The sequence below is a fragment of the Bufo bufo genome, chromosome 3 (assembly GCF_905171765.1).
Source record: "Bufo bufo chromosome 3, aBufBuf1.1, whole genome shotgun sequence".
Lineage (NCBI taxonomy): Eukaryota > Metazoa > Chordata > Amphibia > Anura > Bufonidae > Bufo > Bufo bufo.
This window is the reverse complement of record NC_053391.1, coordinates 278,938,817-278,962,650: the sequence shown is the minus strand read 5'-3', so window position 1 is coordinate 278,962,650 and position 23,834 is coordinate 278,938,817. Positions and strand designations below refer to the sequence as shown.

At 43.8% G+C, this 23,834-nt stretch overlaps 1 protein-coding gene across 1 annotated transcript in view; it reads left to right on the top strand.

The window, feature by feature from the left end:
• UHRF1BP1 (UHRF1 binding protein 1) overlaps positions 1-23,834 on the top strand; it is a 944,367-nt gene that overhangs the window by 498,060 nt on the left and 422,473 nt on the right. The window contains exon 8 of the mRNA XM_040424154.1: positions 5,777-5,845. Coding sequence (XP_040280088.1) covers positions 5,777-5,845 — 69 coding nt within the window. The remainder of the gene's footprint in view (positions 1-5,776; positions 5,846-23,834) is intronic.

Genomic DNA, 23,834 nt, shown 5'->3' with positions numbered 1-23,834 from the left:
TCACGCTGTCTTGGGGTTTACTTGCCTAAAAGCAGAGAGTCACACCGGACCAGCACTCCTGTCCGCCCTGAACGCACAGGTGGATCAGTGGCTGACCCCGCACCAACTGGAGATCGGCAAAGTGGTGTGTGACAAAGGAAGCAATTTGTTGGCGGCATCGAATTTGGGCAAGTTGACACATGTGCCGTGCATGGCACATGTGTTGAATCTGATCGTACAACGCTTTGTGCATAAGTACCCAGGCTTACAGGACGTCCTCAAGCAGGCCAGGAAGGTGTGTGGCCATTTCAGGCATTCCTACACGGCCATGGCGCACTTTTCCGATATTCAGCGGCGAAACAACATGCCAGTGAGGCGCTTGATTTGCGACAGCCCGACACGTTGGAATTCAACACTCCTAATATTCGACCGCCTGCTCCAACAAAAAAAAGCCGTCAACGAGTATTTGTATGACCGGGGTGCTAGGACAGCCTCTGCGGAGTTGGGTATTTTTTTGCCACGTTACTGGACGCTCATGCGCAATGCCTGTAGGCTCATGCGTCCTTTTGAGGAGGTAACAAACCTAGTCAGTCGCACCGAAGGCACCATCAGCGACATCATCCCATTTGTTTTCTTCCTGGAGCATGCCCTGCGAAGAGTGCTGGATCAGGCCGTAGATGAGCGTGAAGTGGAAGAGGAAGAGTTGTGGTCACCATCACCACCAGAAACAGTCTTATCAGCATCGCTTGCTGGACCTGTGGCAACGCTGGAAAAGGAGTCTGAGGAAGAGGAGTCAGAGGAGGAATGTGGCTTTGAGGAGGAGGAAGACTAACCACAGCAGGCATCCCAGAGTGCTCGTTGTCACCTATTTGGTACCCGTGGTGTTGTACGTGGCTGGGGGGAAGAACAGACCTTCAATGAGATCAGTGAGGACGAGGAACGGGACATGAGTAGCTCGGCATCCAACCTTGTGCAAATGGGGTCTTTCATGCTGTCATGCGTGTTGAGGTACCCTCGTATAAAAAGGCTGAAGGAGAACGACCTGTACTGGGTGGCCACGCTACTAGACCCCCAGTATAAGCAGAAAGTGGATGAAATGTTACCGAATTACCAGAAGTCGGAAAGGATGCAGCAGTTCCAAAACAAGTTAAAAAGTATGCTTTACACAGCGTATAAGGGTGATGTCACAGCACAACGGAAATCTAACAGGGGAAGAGGTGAAAGTAATCCTCCTCCTATCACGACCACGCCGGCAAGGACAGGATGCTTTACAGACGTGTTGTTGATGGAGGACATGCAGAGCTTTTCAAGTCCTACGCATCGCCACAGCCCTTCGGGGTCCACCCTCAGAGAACGACTCGACCGACAGGTAGCAGACTACCTCGCCTTAACTGCAGATATCGACACTCTGAGGAGCGATGAACCCCTTGACTACTGGGTGTGCAGGCTTGACCTGTGGCCTGAGCTATCCCAATTTGCGTTAGAACTTCTGGCCTGCCCCGCTTCAAGTGTCCTGTCAGAAAGGACCTTCAGCGCAGCAGGAGGTACTGTCACTGAGAAGAGAAGTCGCCTAGGTCAAAAAGTCTAGATTACCTCACCTTTATTAAGATGAATGAGGCATGGATCCCGAAGGGACTGACAGTGGGGGATGCATTTGACTAAAAAAGGCCTGATGAGATGCCTTCAGCTAAAAATGGTCCACACGCTGCTGTATTTAATCTCTGCATGCCCGATGACTTGCATGACTTCTCCGCCACAAACTAGGGTTCAAGCCGCAATGTTTTAGTGCACTTTCTGCCTGGAAAATATAAACTTTTCTGGCTGCAACAATACCTGATTTTTCAGGCATGTGCACATGCCTAATTTTTCTGGCCTCTGGTGCTGCACTGTGGCTGCAAAAACAAAAACAAAAAAAAGGCACATACATGTGTCAATTCCCCTTCGTGATCCTTACCTTGTTGTGGTGAAGGGGCTTGCGTATCACAATGAAGCGATCACCTCTATGAGTGTGTTGGCAATGGCAATGTTGGCACACCTCAGATGATAAGGTCGTTGCTTCATTGTGAACAGACCAAAAGCCATCGGCTGGATAATTTTGCATAGAAAAAACATAAATTTTCTTTGTGATCATCTAAGGTGATCATTAAAGCCTACTAGGCCAACAATGGGCCCACACTGCAGAATCATTGTTTTCTGGGTCACTTAACTGTCACTGAACTACCTCAGCACGACCATGGGCTTTGAAAAACCGCCATCGCCTGCAATCTCCCAAATGTGCGCACGAGCACAGTCATCACTACACCAAGATTGATGCATAGAGGAATAAAATTTATGTCATGAGTGTGTCAACTATTGACAACTCTTTGCGGTTGTCTAAAATCTATTCGATACACGTCCCCTGATAGGGGACGTAACAGGGATTAAACTGATAAGAATAGTACTACTTAACACACCACTCATATAGGGTGGCACAGTACATTGCACGGCGCACGCGCAGTGCCCCAGATTGGAAGTAAGAGGACCAACCAAGCATCTTTTTCCATCTCCCGATTCCTAAAATTTATTTCATACACCGGCCCCTGATAGGGGACGTAACAGGGATTAAACTGATAGGAATAGTACTACTTAACATACCACTCATATAGGGTAGCACAGTACATTGCACAGCGCACGCGCAGTGCCCCAAATTGGAAGTAAGAGGACCGACCAAGCATCTTTTTCCATGTCCCGGGTCCTAAAATCTATTCCATACACCGGTCCCTGATAGGGAACGTAACAGGGATTAAACTGATAGGAATAGTACTACTTAACACACCACTCATATAGGGTGGCACAGTACATTGCACGGCGCACGCGCAGTGCCCCAAATTGGAAGTAAGAGGACCGACCAACCATCTTTTTCCATCTCCCGGTTCCTAAAATCTATTCCATAAACCGTCCCCTGATAGGGGACAAAACAGAGATTAAACTGGTAAGAACAGATTTTTTTATAAAAAAAAAAAGAGGACAGCCTCTGCGGAGATGGGTATTTTTTTGTTGCGTGCCTGAACGCTCATGCACAATGGATGTAGGCTCATGCGTCCTTTTGCGGAGGTGACAAACCTGGTCAATCAAACCCAAGGCAACATCATCGACCTCATCCCATATGCATTTTTTCTGGAGCATGCCCTGCGAAGAGTGCTGGATCAGGCCGTAGATGAGCATGAAGAGGAAGAGTTGTGGTCACCATCACCACCAGAAGCAGCCTTGTCGTCGTCGATTGCTGGACCTGCGGCAACACAGAGAGAGGAGTCTGAAGAAGAGGAGTCAGAGGAGGAAGGTGGCTTTGAGGAGGTGGAAGACCAACCACAGCAGGCGTCCCAGAGGGCTTGTTGTCACCTTTCGGGGACCCTTGGTGTTGTACGTGGCTGGGTGGAAAAAGAGACCTTCAATGACATCAGTGAGGACAAGGAACGGGACATGGCTAGCTTGGTATCCAACCTTGTGCAAATGGGGAGTTTGCCGTTGTGCAAATGGACTGTTTGCGGTTGTTTGCGGTGCGTTAAACGGGGAGTTTGGTCTGTCAGAGTTTGGTCTGTCACTGTGAAGCGAGCGTAACCCTTACACTACCTGATCAATACAACATCATACCTGATGTTTTAAAGCACGTTATTCCAAACAATTTAGGAATGTTAGGTGATTTATGCCCTTTATGGATTAAAACCCGACTCTGCGTCAACTACGTAATTTTCCATGGGAGTTTTGCCATGGATCCCCCTCTGGCATGCCACAGTCCAGGTGTTAGTCCCCTTGAAACAACTTTTCCATCACTATTGTGGCCAGAAAGAGTCCCTGTGGGTTTTAAAATTCGCCTGCCTATTGAAGTCTATGGCGGTTCGCCCGGTTCGCCCGTTCGCAAACATTTGCGTAAATTCGCGCTTGCCGTTCGCGAACGAAAAATTTTATGTTCGCGACATCTCTACTGGTGCAATGAGTTGCTTCTCATTTCTTAAACAACCATGTCAAAAGACACATCTCGTGGTCGTGGAAAAGATGTTAGTCTGTTTGAGAAGGGTCAAATCATTGGCTTGCATCAAGCAGAGAAAACATCTAATGAGATTGCATAAACTACTAAAATTTGGTTAAGAACTGTCCAACACATTATTAAAAACTGGAAGGATAGTGGGGACCCATCGTATTCAAAGAAGAAATGTGGCGGGAGAAAAATCCTGAATGATCGTGATCGGCAATCACTTAAACGTTTGGTGAAATCAAACCGAAGAAAAACAACAGTAGAACTCTCAGCGCTATGTTTAATAGTGAAAGTAAGAGCATTTCCACATGCACAATGCGAAGGGAACTCAAGGGATTTGGACTGAATAGCTGTGTAGCCATAAGAAAACCACTAATCAGTGAGGCAAGCCATAAAAAAGGGCTTCAATTTGCTAGGGAGCATAAAGATTGGACTATGGAGCAATGGAAGAAGGTCATGTGGTCTGATGAGTCCAGGTTTACCCTGTTCCAGAGTGATGGGCGTATCAGGGTAGGAAGAGAGGCAGATGAAGGGATGCACCCATCATGCCTAGTGCCTACTGTACAAGCCTGTGGGGGCAGTGCTATGATCTGGGGTTGCTGCAGTTGGTCAGGTCTAGGTTCAGCATGTATGTGCTCCAAGAATGAGGTCAGCTGACTACCTGAACATACTGAATGACCAGGTTATTCCATCAATGGATTTTTTTCTTCCCTGATGGTACGGGCATATTCCAAGATGACAATGCCAGAATTCATCGGTCTCAAATTGTGAAAGAGTTGTTGAGGGAGCATGAGACATAATTTTCACACATGGATTGGCCAGAGTCCAGACCTTAACCCCTTTGAGAATCTTTGGGATGTGCTGGAGAAGGCTTTGCACAGCAGCCAGACTCTTCCATCATCAATGCAAGATCTTGGTGAAAAATTAATGCAATACTGGATGGAAATAAATCTTGTGACTTTGCAGAAGCTTATCGAAACAATGCCACAGCGAATGCGTGCCGTAATCAAAGCTAAAGGCTTTTTTTTTCGTGGCAATTTTTTTTTTGGACAGGCAGTGTATGTTACAACTTACCAGGAACTTATTGAGTCACTCCCAGCCCATCTAGCTGCTGTCTGCTCTGCACAGAACAGTTACTCAGGATGTTAACTGGTGGTCATAATAATGGAACTTGACTGTATATCTGTTGTTACATTGGCAGTGCTACAATATATGTTTTTTATGGTTTGCTATTTTTAAATTAGCTGTCTCAAACATTATTTTCTGTAATTGTATCACTGGCAGGTGATCTCTTAGAACATGCCAGTATATGCTAGATACCTGTGGCAGAACTGGAGACAATTGCAGGCATTTGTAGTTAAAGGGGAGCCACCTCCCTTTTGAAGCTCCACAGATGCAGCTGTCTACAGGAACCTGGCTGCTGTGCCAGTGCAATATTTCTGATTTATGTGTACAGGATGCAGCCTTTAGGTAAGGGAATCCATGGTGTACATTAAAGAGTTAAACAAAATATATTCGGCTGTATGCAAATTGATCTAAATGCACAAATAGGTCATTCTCATGCCCATACCTTTACTTTTTTCCTCATATAAACATGTATGGTTCACATATAGAGAAAATGTTTTTGATCTGCACTGGTGTATGCTAATTAATTGGTATTTTTAGATGGATATCTAAAAAGTGAATATTTTAAACAGTTACTTGGTCTCTTAAATTCCAATTGTGATAAAAACAAAACAAAAAATAGAATGCTAAAATAATACAACCTTGTTTGTTTTCATTTAGTATCCGGAGGAGCCATACAAATGACCTTCCGCAGAATCATGTTGGACTATTATCCTACCCACAAAACAGGTATGAAAGTTTTTATTTTATTTTTTACAATGTGTTGTTTGAGTGCCCAGAGTAGATTGCTGAGGTACATTTGGCTGAGTGAAAGTCTATAGCCCTTATGGAAACAGTCATGATATGTGCTAAGTTGTTTCTGTCAGTGTCTAAACTTCGAAAGAAGTGGAAAGCTCATGCTTGATCACCACTTTGTTTCCTGCTTGCCATGGTTTTGCGATGAAAGGGCAAAAATGCAAAAAAAGGACATCACTAATCTGGTATCTGGGGAAGGGTTGGAGTATATGAGCAGGATGAGCTGAGCAGATTGTTATATACTGTATTTTTCACCCTATAAGACACACATTTTGCCCCTAAAGTGGGGGAAAAACGTCAGTGCATCTTATGGGGCAAATACTAATGAGCGCTTTCATTATGGAAGTGCTCATTAGCACAGGAGGACCTGGAAGTGGTAAATGCAACACTCCTCTTGCAGGCTCTGTACTCACCGCTTTCTAGTCTTCAACTGCAGGGCTTCTCACATTGTGTAATGTCAGGACACAGCACAGCATGTCAGGAAGGAGAATGCTGGATCTCAGGTGCGGTGGCAGCATCCAGAGCAGGGTTAGTAAGGTTTTTTTTTTTTTTGTCTACATTGATTAACATGGAGGTCTGATCTGAGGTCTGAATGGGGATCATTCACATTGGAGGTCTGATCTTAGGTCTGATTGGGGATCATTCACATTGTGGGTCTGATCTGAGATCTGAGTGGGGGTCTTTCACATTGGGGGTGAGGTCTGAATGGAGTCTTATTAACATTGGGGGTCTGTTTCGGGGGTGGATTAACATTGAGGGTCTGATTAACATTCGGTATTTGATTGGGGCTCTAAGCTGAGGTCTGATTAATATTGGGGGTCTGATTGGTGTCTGATGTGAGGTCTAATGAAAATTTATTTTTCTTAGGGCTGTTTCATATGGAGAAAGTATATTGTGGGAATTACACTCTGTGTGTGAGCATAATCCTCTGTTCTGTACTTGCAGGAGAGCACAGCATTAATATGATTTATATTACTATGTGCCTATGCTTGACCTTACTTCTACAGGATCATAGTGACATAAACATAGCATTATAAGTAGGGATGAGCGAACCCGAACTGTATAGTTCGGGTTCATACCGAATTTTGGGGTGTCCGTGACACGGACCCGAAGCCGAACATTTTCGTAAAAGTTCGGGTTCGGTGTTCGGCGCTTTCTTGGCGCTTTTTGAAAGGCTGCAAAGCAGCCAATCAACAAGCATCATACTACTTGCCCCAAGAGGCCATCACATCCATGCCTATTATTGGCATGGCTGTGATTGGCCAGTGCAGCATGTGACCCAGCCTCTATATAAGCTTGGGTCACGTAGCGCTGCACGTCACTCTGCTGATACAAGTGTAGGGAGAGGTTGCAGCTGCGACGTTAGGGCGAGATTAGGCAGTGATTAACTCCTCCAAAAGACTTCATTCAGTGATCGATCTACAGCTGTGGATTATTGAACTGCTGCTATTCAATTGCTCACTGTTTTTAGGCTGCCCAGAGCGTTTTTCATTCACTTTTTTCTGGGTTGATCGGCGGACATTTTGCGGCTTGTGGTGCGCCAGCACAAGCTGCCACCAAGTACATTTAACCATCAATAGTGTGGTTATTTTTTGCTATATCCTACATCAGGGTCAAGCTGTCATCAAGTGCATTTAACCATCAATAGTGTGGTTATTTTTTGGCCATATACTACATCAGGGGCAAGCTGAGCCTGTCACCAAAGTGCATTTAACCATCAATAGTGTGGTTATTTTTTGGCTATATCCTACATCAGGGTCAAGCTGTCATCAAGTGCATTTAACCATCAATAGTGTGGTTATTTTTTGGCTATATCCTACATCAGGGTCAAGCTGTCATCAAGTGCATTTAACCATCAATAGTGTGGTTATTTTTTGGCCATATACTACATCAGGGGCAAGCTGAGCCTGTCACCAAGTGCATTTAACCATCAATAGTGTGGTTATTTTTTGGCTATATCCTACATCAGGGTCAAGCTGTCATCAAGTGCATTTAACCATCAATAGTGTGGTTATTTTTTGGCTATATCCTACATCAGGGTCAAGCTGTCATCAAGTGCATTTAACCATCAATAGTGTGGTTATTTTTTGGTCATATACTACATCAGGGGCAAGCTGAGCCTGTCACCAAGTGCATTTAACCATCAATAGTGTGGTTATTTTTTATCTATATCCTACATCAGGGTCAAGCTGTCATCAAGTGCATTTAACCATCAATAGTGTGGTTATTTTTTGGCTATATCCTACATCAGGGTCAAGCTGTCATCAGAAAAATAGTAGGCTGGTGGTTGGCTCACACTCAGGTGGTTATGGGCAGGTGCTGCTAACTCACAACTTGGGTGCCCGAACCCAAAATAAGTAAGTAAATTGCAGAAAAAGAAAGGAGTGAGCACTCACACTATCTGGACCATAGGATATAATATTTATTATATGGTATGCAATAAATCACAACACATTCAAATATAAAATCTCATAAAATAATGGTTGGCGCCAACATAAAATAACACTGGCAGATGCACACTGGCAGATGAGGATTAAAATAGAAATAGAACAATCTTTGCGTGCTTCATAAAAGCGCTTGGACCGCAAACCGCGCTCAACAGTTCTATTGTCCCAATCAGAAGTAAATACAACTCCAAGTTGACAAACGAGTGTCCTCATATATATTAATATTAATATGCCTTCCGATGTAAAAGTCTCTCCACGGTTAATCCGGAATAGCCACACAGGGCTATGAATAGCAAGCCGCTCAATATGAGATTCAGGTTCCTACCTTATCCCCAGTTATTCCAAATCTCCACGCTGGGCCGTCCTGCCACGAGAAGCGAGTGATGCCGGCCGCTTCGGCGTCTCACGTAGAAAATCTCGGGCCGCTGACGTCACGATAGCGCGGGATCACAGGATTCGGCTGATGGGAATTGTAAATCGCTGGTGGAACCTGTAGCTGTCTCCTGTATCCTAGAGCGGTATTGGTAAAGTCAATTATCGCATGGCCATGCAATATCTTTCATCCGGATCCAGTGGGTTAGGTGGGCGCTTCTCCTTCAGTCACCAGACGCGTTTCGGGGCGTCTACACCCCTTCCTCAGTGGTAAAAGCGCAAGTCCTCCTTCTCCACCTTTTATAGTCCTTACGGTATTCCGGAAAAGCTGGATTTTGGATGTATGTACTCCGTTGCGGTTTTCATGCGGTAACATTGCGTTTTTTTTCCCTTAGTTGCGTTTTTCCATAAATTATGTAAAAACCGCGATGGGATTAGCAAATACCCCAATCACAAGTTAAAAAACAACATTTTAATACATAAAAACACCTTAATAGGCCTAAAAATATAAATTACCATTACAATCATACAAATTTTGCAATTAACCCATATTATGTCGGCTAAAGAATAAATAGATTAAGAGCATATACATATTTAAAACAGAGAGTCTGGAAACCACATAAAATGATCTAAAAAACCACATACGATGATCTAAAAAACCACATAAGATGATCTAAAAACGGATGCCCTCGGGTGGCAGTCCCTACTCCGAGGAGGGGCCCCAGAACCAATAAAGGGCCCCAGAGGTTACCTTTATTGGTTCTGGGGCCCCTCCTCGGAGTAGGGACCGCCACCCGAGGGCATCCGTTTTTAGATCATCTTATGTGGTTTTTTAGATCATCGTATGTGGTTTTTTAGATCATTTTATGTGGTTTCCAGACTCTCTGTTTTAAATATGTATATGCTCTTAATCTATTTATTCTTTAGCCGACATAATATGGGTTAATTGCAAAATTTGTATGATTGTAATGGTAATTTATATTTTTAGGCCTATTAAGGTGTTTTTATGTATTAAAATGTTGTTTTTTAACTTGTGATTGGGGTATTTGCTAATCCCATCGCGGTTTTTACCTAATTTATGGAAAAATGCAACTAAGGTAAAAAAAAACGCAATGTTACCGCATGAAAACCGCAACGGAGTACATACATCCAAAATCCAGCTTTTCCGGAATACCGTAAGGACTATAAAAGGTGGAGAAGGAGGACTTGCGCTTTTACCACTGAGGAAGGAGTGTAGACGCCCCGAAACGCGTCTGGTGACTGAAGGAGAAGCGCCCACCTAACCCACTGGATCCGGATGAAAGATATTGCATGGCCATGCGATAATTGACTTTACCAATACCGCTCTAGGATACAGGAGACAGCTACAGGTTCCACCAGCGATTTACAATTCCCATCAGCCGAATCCTGTGATCCCGCGCTATCGTGACGTCAGCGGCCCGAGATTTTCTACGTGAGACGCCGAAGCGGCCGGCATCACTCGCTTCTCGTGGCAGGACGGCCCAGCGTGGAGATTTGGAATAACTGGGGATAAGGTAGGAACCTGAATCTCATATTGAGCGGCTTGCTATTCATAGCCCTGTGTGGCTATTCCGGATTAACCGTGGAGAGACTTTTACATCGGAAGGCATATTAATATTAATATATATGAGGACACTCGTTTGTCAACTTGGAGTTGTATTTACTTCTGATTGGGACAATAGAACTGTTGAGCGCGGTTTGCGGTCCAAGCGCTTTTATGAAGCACGCAAAGATGGTTCTATTTCTATTTTAATCCTCATCTGCCAGTGTGCATCTGCCAGTGTTATTTTATGTTGGCGCCAACCATTATTTTATGAGATTTTATATTTGAATGTGTTGTGATTTATTGCATACCATATAATAAATATTATATCCTATGGTCCAGATGGTGTGAGTGCTCACTCCTTTCAAGCTGTCATCAAGTGCATTTAACCATCAATAGTGTGGTTATTTTTTGGCCATATACTACATCAGGGGCAAGCTGACTCTGTCACGAAGTGCATTTAACCATCAATAGTGTGGTTATTTTTTGGCTATATCCTACATCAGGGTCAAGCTGTCATCAAGTGCATTTAACCATCAATAGTGTGGGTATTTTTTGGCTATATCCTACATCAGGGTCAAGCTGTCATCAAGTGCATTTAACCATCAATAGTGTGGTTATTTTTTGGCCATATACTACATCAGGGGCAAGCTGAGCCTGTCACCAAGTGCATTTAAACATCAATAGTGTGGTTATTTTTTGGCTATATCCTACATCAGGGTCAAGCTGAGCCTGTCACCAAGTTATTCTCAATAACTTCACACACACGCTACTGTGCAATTCCAAGTCTAATTCTGTGTGTAAACGTATACCTGTCACCCAGCGCCTAAAAAATAGGCCTCACATTTATATTCATCCAAATCTGTCATTACTGCTTTAGCTGGTCAAGTTATTTAGTGTCCGTCAAAGCACAGTTTTTGTTCTGGGTTGAAATACAATTCCCAATTTAGCAATTCTCTAAATTAGTGGTTTCTGCTGTATCAGGCCTACTTTAAATCTATCCCTAAAAGGGTATATTAGATTCAAGGTGCTGATAGGGTAATTCTCAATAACTTCACACACACGCTACTGTGCAGATCCAAGTCTAATTTTGTGATTAAACGTATACCGGTCACCCAGCGCCTAAAAAATAGGCCTCACATTTATATTAATCCAAATCTGTCATTACTGCTTTAGCTGGTCAAGTTATTTAGTGTCCGTCAAAGCACAGTTTTTGTTCTGGGTTGAAATACAATTCCCAATTTTGCAATTCTCTAAATTAGTGGTTTCTGCTGTATCAGGCCTACTTTAAATCTATCCCTAAAAGGGTATATTAGATTCAAGGTGCTGATAGTGTAATTCTCAATAACTTCACACACACGCTACTGTGCAGATCCAAGTCTAATTCTGTGATTAAACGTATACCTGTCACCCAGCGCCTAAAAAATAGGCCTCACATTTATATTCATCCAAATCTGTCATTACTGCTTTAGCTGGTCAAGTTATTTAGTGTCCGTCAAAGCACAGTTTTTGTTCTGGGTTGAAATACAATTCCCAATTTTGCAATTCTCTAAATTAGTGGTTTCTGCTGTATCAGGCCTACTTTAAATCTAGCCCTAAAAGGGTATATTAGATTCAAGGTGCTGATAGGGTAATTCTCAATAACTTCACACACACGCTACTGTACAGATCCAAGTCTAATTCTGTGATTAAACGTATACCTGTCACCCAGCGCCTAAAAAATAGGCCTCACATTTATATTCATCCAAATCTGTCATTACTGCTTTAGCTGGTCAAGTTATTTAGTGTCCGTCAAAGCACAGTTTTTGTTCTGTGTTGAAATACAATTCCCAATTTTGCAATTCTCTAAATTAGTGGTTTCTGCTGTATCAGGCCTACTTTAAATCTATCCCTAAAAGGGTATATTAGATTCAAGGTGCTGATAGGGTAATTCTCAATAACTTCACACACACGCTACTGTGCAGATCCAAGTCTAATTCTGTGATTAAACGTATACCTGTCACCCAGCGCCTAAAAAATAGGCCTCACATTTATATTCATCCAAATCTGTCATTACTGCTTTAGCTGGTCAAGTTATTTAGTGTCCGTCAAAGCACAGTTTTTGTTCTGGGTTGAAATACAATTCCCAATTTTGCAATTCTCTAAATTAGTGGTTTCTGCTGTATCAGGCCTACTTTAAATCTATCCCTAAAAGGGTATATTAGATTCAAGGTGCTGATAGGGTAATTCTCAATAACTTCACACACACGCTACTGTGCAGATCCAAGTCTAATTCTGTGATTAAACGTATACCTGTCACCCAGCGCCTAAAAAATAGGCCTCACATTTATATTCATCCAAATCTGTCATTACTGCTTTAGCTGGTCAAGTTATTTAGTGTCCGTCAAAGCACAGTTTTTGTTCTGGGTTGAAATACAATTCCCAATTTTGCAATTCTCTAAATTAGTGGTTTCTGCTGTATCAGGCCTACTTTAAATCTAGCCCTAAAAGGGTATATTAGATTCAAGGTGCTGATAGGGTAATTCTCAATAACTTCACACACACGCTACTGTGCAGATCCAAGTCTAATTCTGTGATTAAACGTATACCTGTCACCCAGCGCCTAAAAAATAGGCCTCACATTTATATTCATCCAAATCTGTCATTACTGCTTTAGCTGGTCAAGTTATTTAGTGTCCGTCAAAGCACAGTTTTTGTTCTGGGTTGAAATACAATTCCCAATTTTGCAATTCTCTAAATTAGTGGTTTCTGCTGTATCAGGCCTACTTTAAATCTATCCCTAAAAGGGTATATTAGATTCAAGGTGCTGATAGGGTAATTCTCAATAACTTCACACACACGCTACTGTGCAGATCCAAGTCTAATTCTGTGATTAAACGTATACCTGTCACCCAGCGCCTAAAAAATAGGCCTCACATTTATATTCATCCAAATCTGTCATTACTGCTTTAGCTGGTCAAGTTATTTAGTGTCCATCAAAGCACAGTTTTTGTTCTGGGTTGAAATACAATTCCCAATTTTGCAATTCTCTAAATTAGTGGTTTCTGCTGTATCAGGCCTACTTTAAATCTATCCCTAAAAGGGTATATTAGATTCAAGGTGCTGATAGGGTAATTCTCAATAACTTCACACACACGCTACTGTGCAGATCCAAGTCTAATTCTGTCCGTAAACGTATACCTGTCACCCAGCGCCTAAATAATAGGCCTCAAATTTCTATTCAGCTAAATCTGTCATTACTGGTGTGCCTGTATTAGTGTAATACGGTACCTAAATAGATAGCCAGATAGTGTTAGGTGTCTGTAAAAAAAAAAGGCCTGAATTTGAATTCAATACATTGGCCCGAATAATATTTTTCTTATTGTGGTGAACGGTAACAATGAGGAAAACATCTAGTAAGGGACGCGGACATGGTCGTGGTGGTGTGAGTGGACTCTCTGGTGCTGGGAGAGGATGTGGCCGTTCTGCCACAGCCACACGTCCTAGTTTACCAACTACCTCAGGTCCCAGTAGCCGCCAGAATTTACAGCCATATTTGGTGGGGCCCAATGTCGTTCTAAGGATGGTAAGGCCTGAGCAGGTACAGGCATTAGTCAATTGGGTGGCCGACAGTGGATCCAGCATGTTCACATTATCTCCTACCCAGTCTTCTGCAGAAAGCGCACAGATGGCGCATGAAAACCAAGCCCATCAGTCTGTCACATCACCCCCATGCATATCAGGGAAACTGTCTGAGCCTCAAGTTATGCAGCAGTCTCTTATGCTGTTTGAAGACTCTGCTGGCAGGGTTTCCCAAGGGCATCCACCTAGCCCTTCCCCAGGGGTGGAAGTGATAGAATGCACTAACGCACAACCACTTATGTTTCCTGATGATGAGGACATGGGAATACCACCTCAGCACGTCTCTGATGATGACGAAACACAGGTGCCAACTGCTGCGTCTTTCTGCAGTGTGCAGACTGAACAGGAGGTCAGGGATCAAGACTGGGTGGAAGACGATTCAGGGGACGATGAGGTCCTAGACCCCACATGGAATGAAGGTCGTGCCACTGACTTTCACAGTTCGGAGGAAGAGGCAGTGGTGAGACCGAGCCAACAGCGTAGCATAGACAAAGAGGGAGCAGTGGGCAAAAGCAGAACACCCGCCACCAAGAGACTCCGCCTGCTACTGACCGCCGCCATCTGGGACCGAGCACCCCAAAGGCAGCTTCAAGGAGTTCCCTGGCATGGCACTTCTTCAAACAATGTGCTGACGACAAGACCCGAGTGGTTTGCACGCTGTGCCATCAAAGCCTGAAGCGAGGCATTAACGTTCTGAACCTTAGCACAACCTGCATGACCAGGCACCTGCATGCAAAGCATGAACTGCAGTGGAGTAAACACCTTAAAAACAAGGAAGTCACTCAGGCTCCCCCTGCTACCTCTTCTGCTGCTGCCGCCTCGGCCTCTTCTGCTGCTGCCGCCGCCTCGGCCTCTTCCTCCGCCTCTGGAGGAACGTTGGCACCTGCCGCCCAGCAAACATGGGATGTACCACCAACACCACCACCTGCATCACCAAGCATCTCAACCATGTCACACGGCAGCGTTCAGCTCTCCATCTCACAAACATTTGAGAGAAAGCGTAAATTCCCACCTAGCCACCCTCGATCCCTGGCCCTGAATGCCAGCATTTCTAAACTACTGGCCTATGAAATGCTGTCATTTAGGCTGGTGGACACAGACAGCTTCAAACAGCTCATGTCGCTTGCTGTCCCACAGTATGTTGTTCCCAGCCGCCACTACTTCTCCAAGAGAGCCGTGCCTTCCCTGCACAACCAAGTATCCGATAAAATCAAGTGTGCACTGCGCAACACCATCTGTGGCAAGGTCCACCTAACCACAGATACGTGGACCAGTAAGCACGGCCAGGGACGCTATATCTCCCTAACTGCACACTGGGTAAATGTAGTGGCGGCTGGGCCCCAGGCGGAGAGCTGTTTGGCGCACGTCCTTCCGCTGCCAAGGATCGCAGGGCAACATTCTTTGCCTCCTGTCTCCTCCTCCTCCTACTCAGCTTCCTCCTCCTCTTATTCCACCTGCTCATCCAGTCAGCCACACACCTTCACCACCAACTTCAGCACAGCCCGGGGTAAACGTCAGCAGGCCGTTCTGAAACTCATATGTTTGGGGGACAGGCCCCACACCACACAGGAGTTGTGGGGGGGTATAGAACAACAGACCGACGAGTGGTTGCTGCCGGTGAGCCTGAAGCCCGTCCTGGTGGTGTGCGATAATGGGCGAAATCTCGTTGCAGCTCTGGGACTAGCCGGTTAAACGCACATCCCTTGCCTGGCGCATGTGCTGAATTTGGTGGTGCAGAAGTTCATTCACAACTACCCCGACATGTCAGAGCTGCTGCATAAAGTGAGGGCCGTCTGTTCGCGCTTCCGGCGTTCACATCCTGCCGCTGCTCGCCTGTCTGCGCTACAGCGTAACTTCGGCCTTCCCGCTCACCGCCTCATATGTGACGTGCCCACCAGGTGGAACTCCACCTTGCACATGCTGGACAGACTGTGCGAGCAGCAGCAGGCCATAGTGGAGTTTCATCTGCAGCACGCACGGGTCAGTCGCACTGCGGAACAGCACCACTTCACCACCAATGACTGGGCCTCCATGCGAGACCTGTGTGCCCTGTTGCGCTGTTTCGAGTACTCCACCAACATGGCCAGTGGCGATGACGCCGTTATCAGCGTTACAATACCACTTCTATGTCTCCTTGAGAAAACACTTAGGGCGATGATGGAAGAGGAGGTGGCCCAGGAGGAGGAGGAGGAAGAGGGGTCATTTTTAGCACTTTCAGGCCAGTCTCTTCGAAGTGACTCAGAGGGAGGTTTTTTTGCAACAGCAGAGGCCAGGTACAAATGTGGCCAGACAGGGCCCACTACTGGAGGACGAGGAGGACGAGGATGAGGAGGAGGTGGAGGAGGATGAGGATGAAGCATGTTCACAGCGGGGTGGCACCCAACGCAGCTCGGGCCCATCACTGGTGCGTGGCTGGGGGGAAACGCAGGACGATGACGATACGCCTCCCACAGAGGACAGCTTGTCCTTACCTCTGGGCAGCCTGGCACACATGAGCGACTACATGCTGCAGTGCCTGTGCAACGACAGCAGAGTTGCCCACATTTTAACGTGTGCGGACTACTGGGTTACCACCCTGCTGGATCCACGGTACAAAGACAATGTGCCAACCTTACTTCATGCACTGGAGCGTGATAGTAAGATGCGCGAGTACAAGCGCACGTTGGTAGACGCGCTACTGAGAGCATTCCCAAATGTCACAGGGGAACAAGTGGAAGCCCAAGGCGAAGGCAGAGGAGGAGCAAGAGGTCGCCAACGCAGCTGTGTCACGGCCAGCTCCTCTGAGGGCAGGGTCGCATGGCAGAGATGTGGAAAAGTTTTGTCACCACGCCACAGCTAACTGCACCACCACCTGATACGGAACATGTTAGCAGGAGGCAACATTTCACTAACATGGTGGAACAGTACCTGTGCATACCCCTCCACGTACTGACTGATGGTTCGGCCCCATTCAACTTCTGGGTCTCCAAATTGTCCACGTGGCCAGAGCTAGCCTTTTATGCCTTGGAGGTGCTGGCCTGCCCGGCGGCCAGCGTTTTGTCTGAACGTGTATTCAGCACGGCAGGGGGCGTCATTACAGACAAACGCAGCCGCCTCTCTACAGCCAATGTGGACAAGCTGACGTTCATAAAAATGAACCAGGCATGGATCCCACAGGACCTGTCCATCCCTTGTGCAGATTAGACATTAACTACCTCCCCTTAACCATATATTATTGTACTCCAGGGCACTTCCTCATTCAATCCTATTTTTATTTTCATTTTACCATTATATTGCGGGGCAACCCAAAGTTGAATGAACCTCTCCTCTGTCTGGGTGTCGGGGCCTAAAAATATCTGACAGTGGCCTGTTCCAGTGGTGGGTGACATGAAGCCTGATTCTCTGCTATGACATGAAGACTGATTCTCTGCTGACATGAAGCCTGAATCTCTGCTATGGGACCTCTCTCCTCTGCCTGGGTGCCTGGGCCTAAATATCTGACAATGGACTGTTCCAGTGGTGGGTGACGTGAAGCCTGATTCTCTGCTATGACATGAAGACTGATTCTCTGCTGACATGAAGCCAGATTCTCAGCTATTGGACCTCTCTCCTCTGCCTGGGTGCCTGGGCCTAATCATGTGACAATGGACTGTTCCAGTGGTGGGTGACGTGAAGCCTGATTCTCTGCTATGACATGAAGACTGATTCTCTGCTGACATGAAGCCTGAATCTCTGTTATGGGACCTCTCTCCTCTGTCTGGGTGCCGGGGCCTAAAAATATCTGACAGTGGCCTGTTCCAGTGGTGGGTGACATGAAGCCTGATTCTCTGCTATGACATGAAGACTGATTCTCTGCTGACATGAAGCCTGAATCTCTGTTATGGGACCTCTCTCCTCTGTCTGGGTGCCGGGGCCTAAAAATATCTGACAGTGGCCTGTTCCAGTGGTGGGTGACATGAAGCCTGATTCTCTGCTATGACATGAAGACTGATTCTCTTCTGAGTCGCTGACATGAAGCCAGATTCTATGTTATGGGACCTCTCTCCTCTGTCTGGGTGCCGGGGCCTAAAAATATCTGACAGTGGCCTGTTCCAGTGGTGGGTGACATGAAGCCTGATTCTCTGCTATGACATGAAGACTGATTCTCTGCTGAGTCGCTGACATGAAGCCAGATTCTATGTTATGGGACCACTCTCCTCTGTCTGGGTGCCGGGGCCTAAATTATATGACAATGGACTGTTCCAATGTTGGGTGACGTGAAGCATGATTCTCTGCTATGACATGAAGACTGATTCTCTGCTGACATGAAGCCTGAATCTCTGCTATGGGACCTCTCTCCTCTGCCTGGGTGCCGGGGCCTAAATATATGACAATGGACTGTTCCAGTGGTGGGTGACGTGAAGCCTGATTCTCTGCTATGACATGAAGACTAATTCTCTGCTGACATGAAGCCTGAATCTCTGTTATGGGACCTCTCTCCTCTGTCTGGGTGTCGGGGCCTAAATATATGACAATGGACTGTTCCAGTTTTGGGTGACGTGAAGCCTGATTCTCTGCTATGACATGAAGACTGATTCTCTGCTGACATGAAGCCTGATTCTCTGCTATGGGATCTCTCCCCAATTGATATTTGTTAATTTTTATTTATTTTATTTTTATTTTAATTCATTTCCCTATCCACATTTGTTTGCAGGGGATTTAACTACATTTTGCTGCCTTTTGCAGCCCTCTAGCCCTTTCCTGGGCTGTTTTACAGCCTTTTTAGTGCCGAAAAGTTCGGGTCCCCATTGACTTCAATGGGGTTCGGGTTCGGGACGAAGTTCGGGTCGGGTTGGGATCCCGAACCCGAACATTTCCGGGAAGTTCGGCCGAACTTCTCGAACCCGAACATCCAGGTGTTCGCTCAACTCTAATTATAAGTCATGATGATGCCTTACGCTGCTACAAATCTAGATCAGAGGATCACGCTCACACACAGAGCGTGATACCCACAACGGACATGCTCATGTGAAAACAGCCCTAATTTTCCTCCCCTAATACCTAGGTACGTCTTCTGGGCAGGTGCGTCTTATAGGGAAAATAAATACAATAGATTTGTGGGAAAAGATTCACTATAACTTGTATTTTATTAATAAAAATTCCTGCTCATTCTGGACTTTGGAGGCAAGCGTCAGTCCATTTCATGTATGACTGTGCAATCTTTAATGGTCATTCCAAGAGCCCAGAATGAGCAGGAATGTAACCCCTTTGTGCCACAGCGATTTTCCAGCTTTTCCATTTTTTATTTACTGCCTTCCCGGAAGCATAACTTTTTTATTTTTCCATTCTTATAGCCTTGTGGCCTTGTTTTTAGTGGGACAAGTTTTACTTTATATTGACACTATTTAATATTGCATACAGCAGGAAGAAAATTCCATATGGGGAGGGAATTGGGAAGAAAAAATATTTCCACCAGTTTGATGGGTTTAGGTTTTATGGCATTCCCTATGTGGTAAAGCTGACCTGTTAAGTTCATTATCTGGCTCAGCTGTACCAAATTTAAATAGTTTTCTTGTGTTTTTTAAAACTTAAAAACAAAATAAAAACTTTGAAAATAGTTTTCTTTGCATCACCCTATTTTGATCCTCATAATGTTTTTATATTTATGTCTACAGGGCTTTATGAGGGCTAATTTTTTTGTAGGGTGAGATGTTTTTATTGATACCATATTGGTATGTGTATGACTTTTTGAACACTTTTTATTACATTTTTGGGGAGTTTAAAGTAACCAAAAAACTGTGAGATGACCATTTTTTCTGTTTTGGCATTCACCATACGTGTTAAATGTTTTTATTTTATTAGTTTGGTCATTTTGGGACATGGCAATACCTGTGATATTTTTATTTAATTTTTAATATGGGGGTGTTTTGAATTCTTAGATCTTTTTAATTTTTTATATATATTTGTAAGTATTTTTGTTTACCTTGTTTTAACACTTAAAGTCCCTTAAGGCAGTGGTCCCAACATTTTATGTACCAGGGACTGGTTTTATGCAAAACAATTTTCCCCTTACTCGCACCCTTGCGACTAGGACCTCTTATCCAGGTTAGGAAACCCGATGAGATAAAAAGGTTCACACCCCCATCATACCTTAGGTCAGGTTTCTTGTCTTCCAGATAGGAAGTACCTGTGGAGCTCTTGCTCCTGGCTGTGGGTTTACACTGTGGGACTAGGGAAGGTCTGGGTCTTATACCAGTGATGTGACCTATCCCAGGTGGCGTCAGTCTCCTCGGGATCCGCTGGCCAAGACTGTTGTTTTCCCTACCCCCTCCCAAACCTCCAGGGAGCCGCTGTGTCTAGGTGGCTCCGATCCAGTCCGGCGAGGTACGTTCATGTTTGCCCTCTTCCAATATGGCCACTTCTAGCTAAATGGCAGGAACGCATGTGCAGTGTGATGAGTTTCCGGTGGGGACGTCACTTCCAGGCGCCGAATGTGAAATGGCGTTCTGATGTACAAGAGCCAACTGGATTAGGCATTTCCGTGCCAGAGAGTTAAAAGGAGACCAATGACGTGCTACAAGTACTTAATCTGCTGATAGTGAAAGATCTCCTCTTTATTAATATGGGGTGTTTGCCTTTTACTATGTCTTTTAAGTAGCAAAAACATCATCCTATGTTAGAACGATGTGTCAGAGTTGTGTGGACAAGCTGGTTCAGAAAGAATCTCACAACTAACAATTCCAAACAGCAAAATTAGTCTGAAGAAAGCCGATTTGGCCAAAACGTCACTGTTGTAACAACTGCTTATGAATAAAAGTCACTACAAAGTCACCCTACATCTCAAGTGCTAAAGTTTATATATTTATTTATTGATGACGGGTGGGAACCCTATGTCCAGCACTGAAGAAAAGTGAGACAAGGACTTAAGTCAGCTTATGGAGGAATATTAAGGCGTTAGTGAAATCTGAAGTCAAGAAAAATCGCCCTCATTTATCAGAAAGGACTAGTGCTAGCAGGAAGTCAGATTTGGACTCTGATAAAGAGGAATTTGTCAGAAGAAGATTCATCATCTGATGGAGAAACAGCAGGAAGGGTCCTCTTTCCAGTAGAAGACACCAAATTGTTATTAAAGGTAGTAAAAGCAACTATGCAGTTGGAGGGTGTCAATCAACCCAAAAGCATAGCAGATCAGGTCTTTGAGGGGCTAGGTCCAAAACGTCATAGGGTTTTTCCGGTACATAAAAACATGAAAGCTCTTATTAAGAGGGCATGAACAGCCTGACAGCCGAGCCCCTGCTGTATACGCCGGCATCGGTATTAACCCCTTGTATGCCACGGTCATCGCTAACCACGGCACACATGGGGCTTGTGGAGGGTATGCCCCTTGCAGAGGCATCAGGGCTTGCCTTCTCTAGAAGCCTAGCTCCCAGACTGGGTCTCCTTGACAGCTATCTGTGTACTGCACTGATAGCTTAATGTAGTACACCATGTATTGTACTGCATTGAAAAAGGGATCAAACCCTAAAAAGTCCCATAGTGGGGAAAAAAAAAAAGTAAAAAAAAGTGTATTTCATAACAAAAAAAATAAAAGTATTAAGTAAAAAATAAATAAAACAACCTTTCCCATAATAAAGACTTATAAAAGTATTAAAAAAAATAGACACATTAGTTATTGCCACATTCATAACAACCGGCTCTATAAAAAAATAACATGATCCACCGCATCAGGTTAACCTGTAAAAATAAAAAAGTGTATATGTACCCCAAAATGGTACCAATCAAATCGTCACCTCATCCCACGAAAAAGAGTGCCTACACAAGACGATCTTGAATAATCGTGGTGTTTTATTGCATCAAATCAATATGTCCTACAACCAGGACGCATTTCGGCAAGCATGCCTTTATCAACAGGTAAAAGTGTACTCAAAGGAACAGGTATATATAGAGAAATAATACCACGATTATTCAAGACACGACTGCTGGGATTTCTTTTGGATTTTAAGTGGAGATTACTTCTATCCCGTGCGGCGTGTGTAAAAAGTGAGTGCCGGCTGATTCGTTATTTACACAAGACGATCGGCAGAAAAATGAAAAAATATGGCTTTCATAAAATGTAAACACAAAAACAACATTCTTTTAAAAAAATATTTTTACGTTGTTAAACTTAAAAACAAATAGCCATATTAGGTATCACGGTGTCCATAATGACCTGCTCTATGAAAATATCACATGATCTACCCATTCAGGGGAATTCTGTAAGAAAAATTGAATGCAAACTGTGTTAAAACAGGCATTTTTTGGTCACCTTGCTGCAGAAAAAGTGTAATACCAAGTGACCAAAAAAGTCATATGTACCCCAAAATGGTACCAATCAAACTGTCACCTTATCCCTCAAAAAAACAACCCCCTACACAAGACGATTGGGAGAAAAATAAAAAAATATGTCCTTTAGAAAATGTTAACACAAAAACAAGATCTTTTCTTTTCAAACATGCTTTTACGTTTGTATAACTTAAAAAAATGTGACATATTAGATATAGCTGTGTCGTTAAGGACACAGCTATATCTAATATGTCACATATTTTAAAGTTTTACAAAAGTAAAAGCATGTTTGAAAAGAAAAGATCTTGTTTTTGTGTTAACATTTTCTAAAGGACATATTTTTTTACGACCTGCTCTATGAAAATATCACATGATCTACCCTGAGCTGAATTCTGTAAAATAAAAATAAAAACTGTGCTAAAACAGCCATTTTTAGTGACCTTGCCCCAAAAAGTGTAATATTGAGCGATTAAAAAAACATATGTACCCAAAAATAGTACCAATAAAAACATCAACTCTTCCTGCAAGAAACAAGCCCCTTTCGCCTGAAAAATAAGAAAATATGGCTTTTATAAATAAATAAAATTCTTTTATTGTGTAAAACTAAAATAAATGTAAAAAAGTAGGCATATTAGATATCACCACGTCTGTAATGCCCTGTTCTATAAAAATATCACATGATCTACTCCCTCAGGTGAATGTAAAAAAAAAAAAAAAACTGTGCCAAAACAGCAATTTTTTTGGTCTCCTTGTTCCAAAAAGTCTAATCTTGAACAATCGAAAAATCATATGTACCCAAAAATAGTACCAGTAAAAAAAATATATATATGGCTTTCAGAATATAAGGACACAAAAACATGATTTCTTAAAAAAAATGCTTTATTATGTAAAACTGAAACAAACAAAACAAAAATACACATAATTGGCATTGTCACGCCCGTAACGACCTGCTCTATAAAAAATAAAACATTACCTATCCTGTCAGGTGAACCCTGTAAAAATCCAAAAATAAAAACTTTGCCAAAACAGGCATTTTTGGTTACCTTGTTTCACAAAACTCATAATATTGAGCGACCAAAAGTCATATGTAGCCTAAAATAGTATAAATAAAACTGTCACTTCATCCTGTAGTTTTTGGGAGTTTCTACTGTAGGAGTGTATCAGGGAGTCTTCTAAAGCGACATGGCAACTTAAAATTATTCCAGCGACATCTGCTCTCCAAAATCCATATGTTGCTCCAACCCTTCTGCGCCCTGCTATGCTCCCATACAGCAGTTGATAACCACATGTGGTGTTTCTGTAAACTACAGAATGAGGGTAATAAATATAGAGTTTTGCTTGACTGTTAACTCTTGCTGTGTTACAGGAAAATATATTAAAATGGAAAATCTGCAAATCTACCACTAACAAGAAGTACAATATGTCACCAGAATACAATCTCAGAGTTATTACCACATAAAGTGACACATGTCAGATTTTCACAAATTGGCCTCGAGAAGAAAAGTACTATCGGTACAGAAGAGGTTAAAAGAAAGTATCTATTTGATGATTCTATCTCAGAGGTTTGAGACAAGGCCCCTACAGTTGACACTCAAATGCCAAGAGAACTGTGCTGCCATTTGAAGATTTTGGTTGCCTA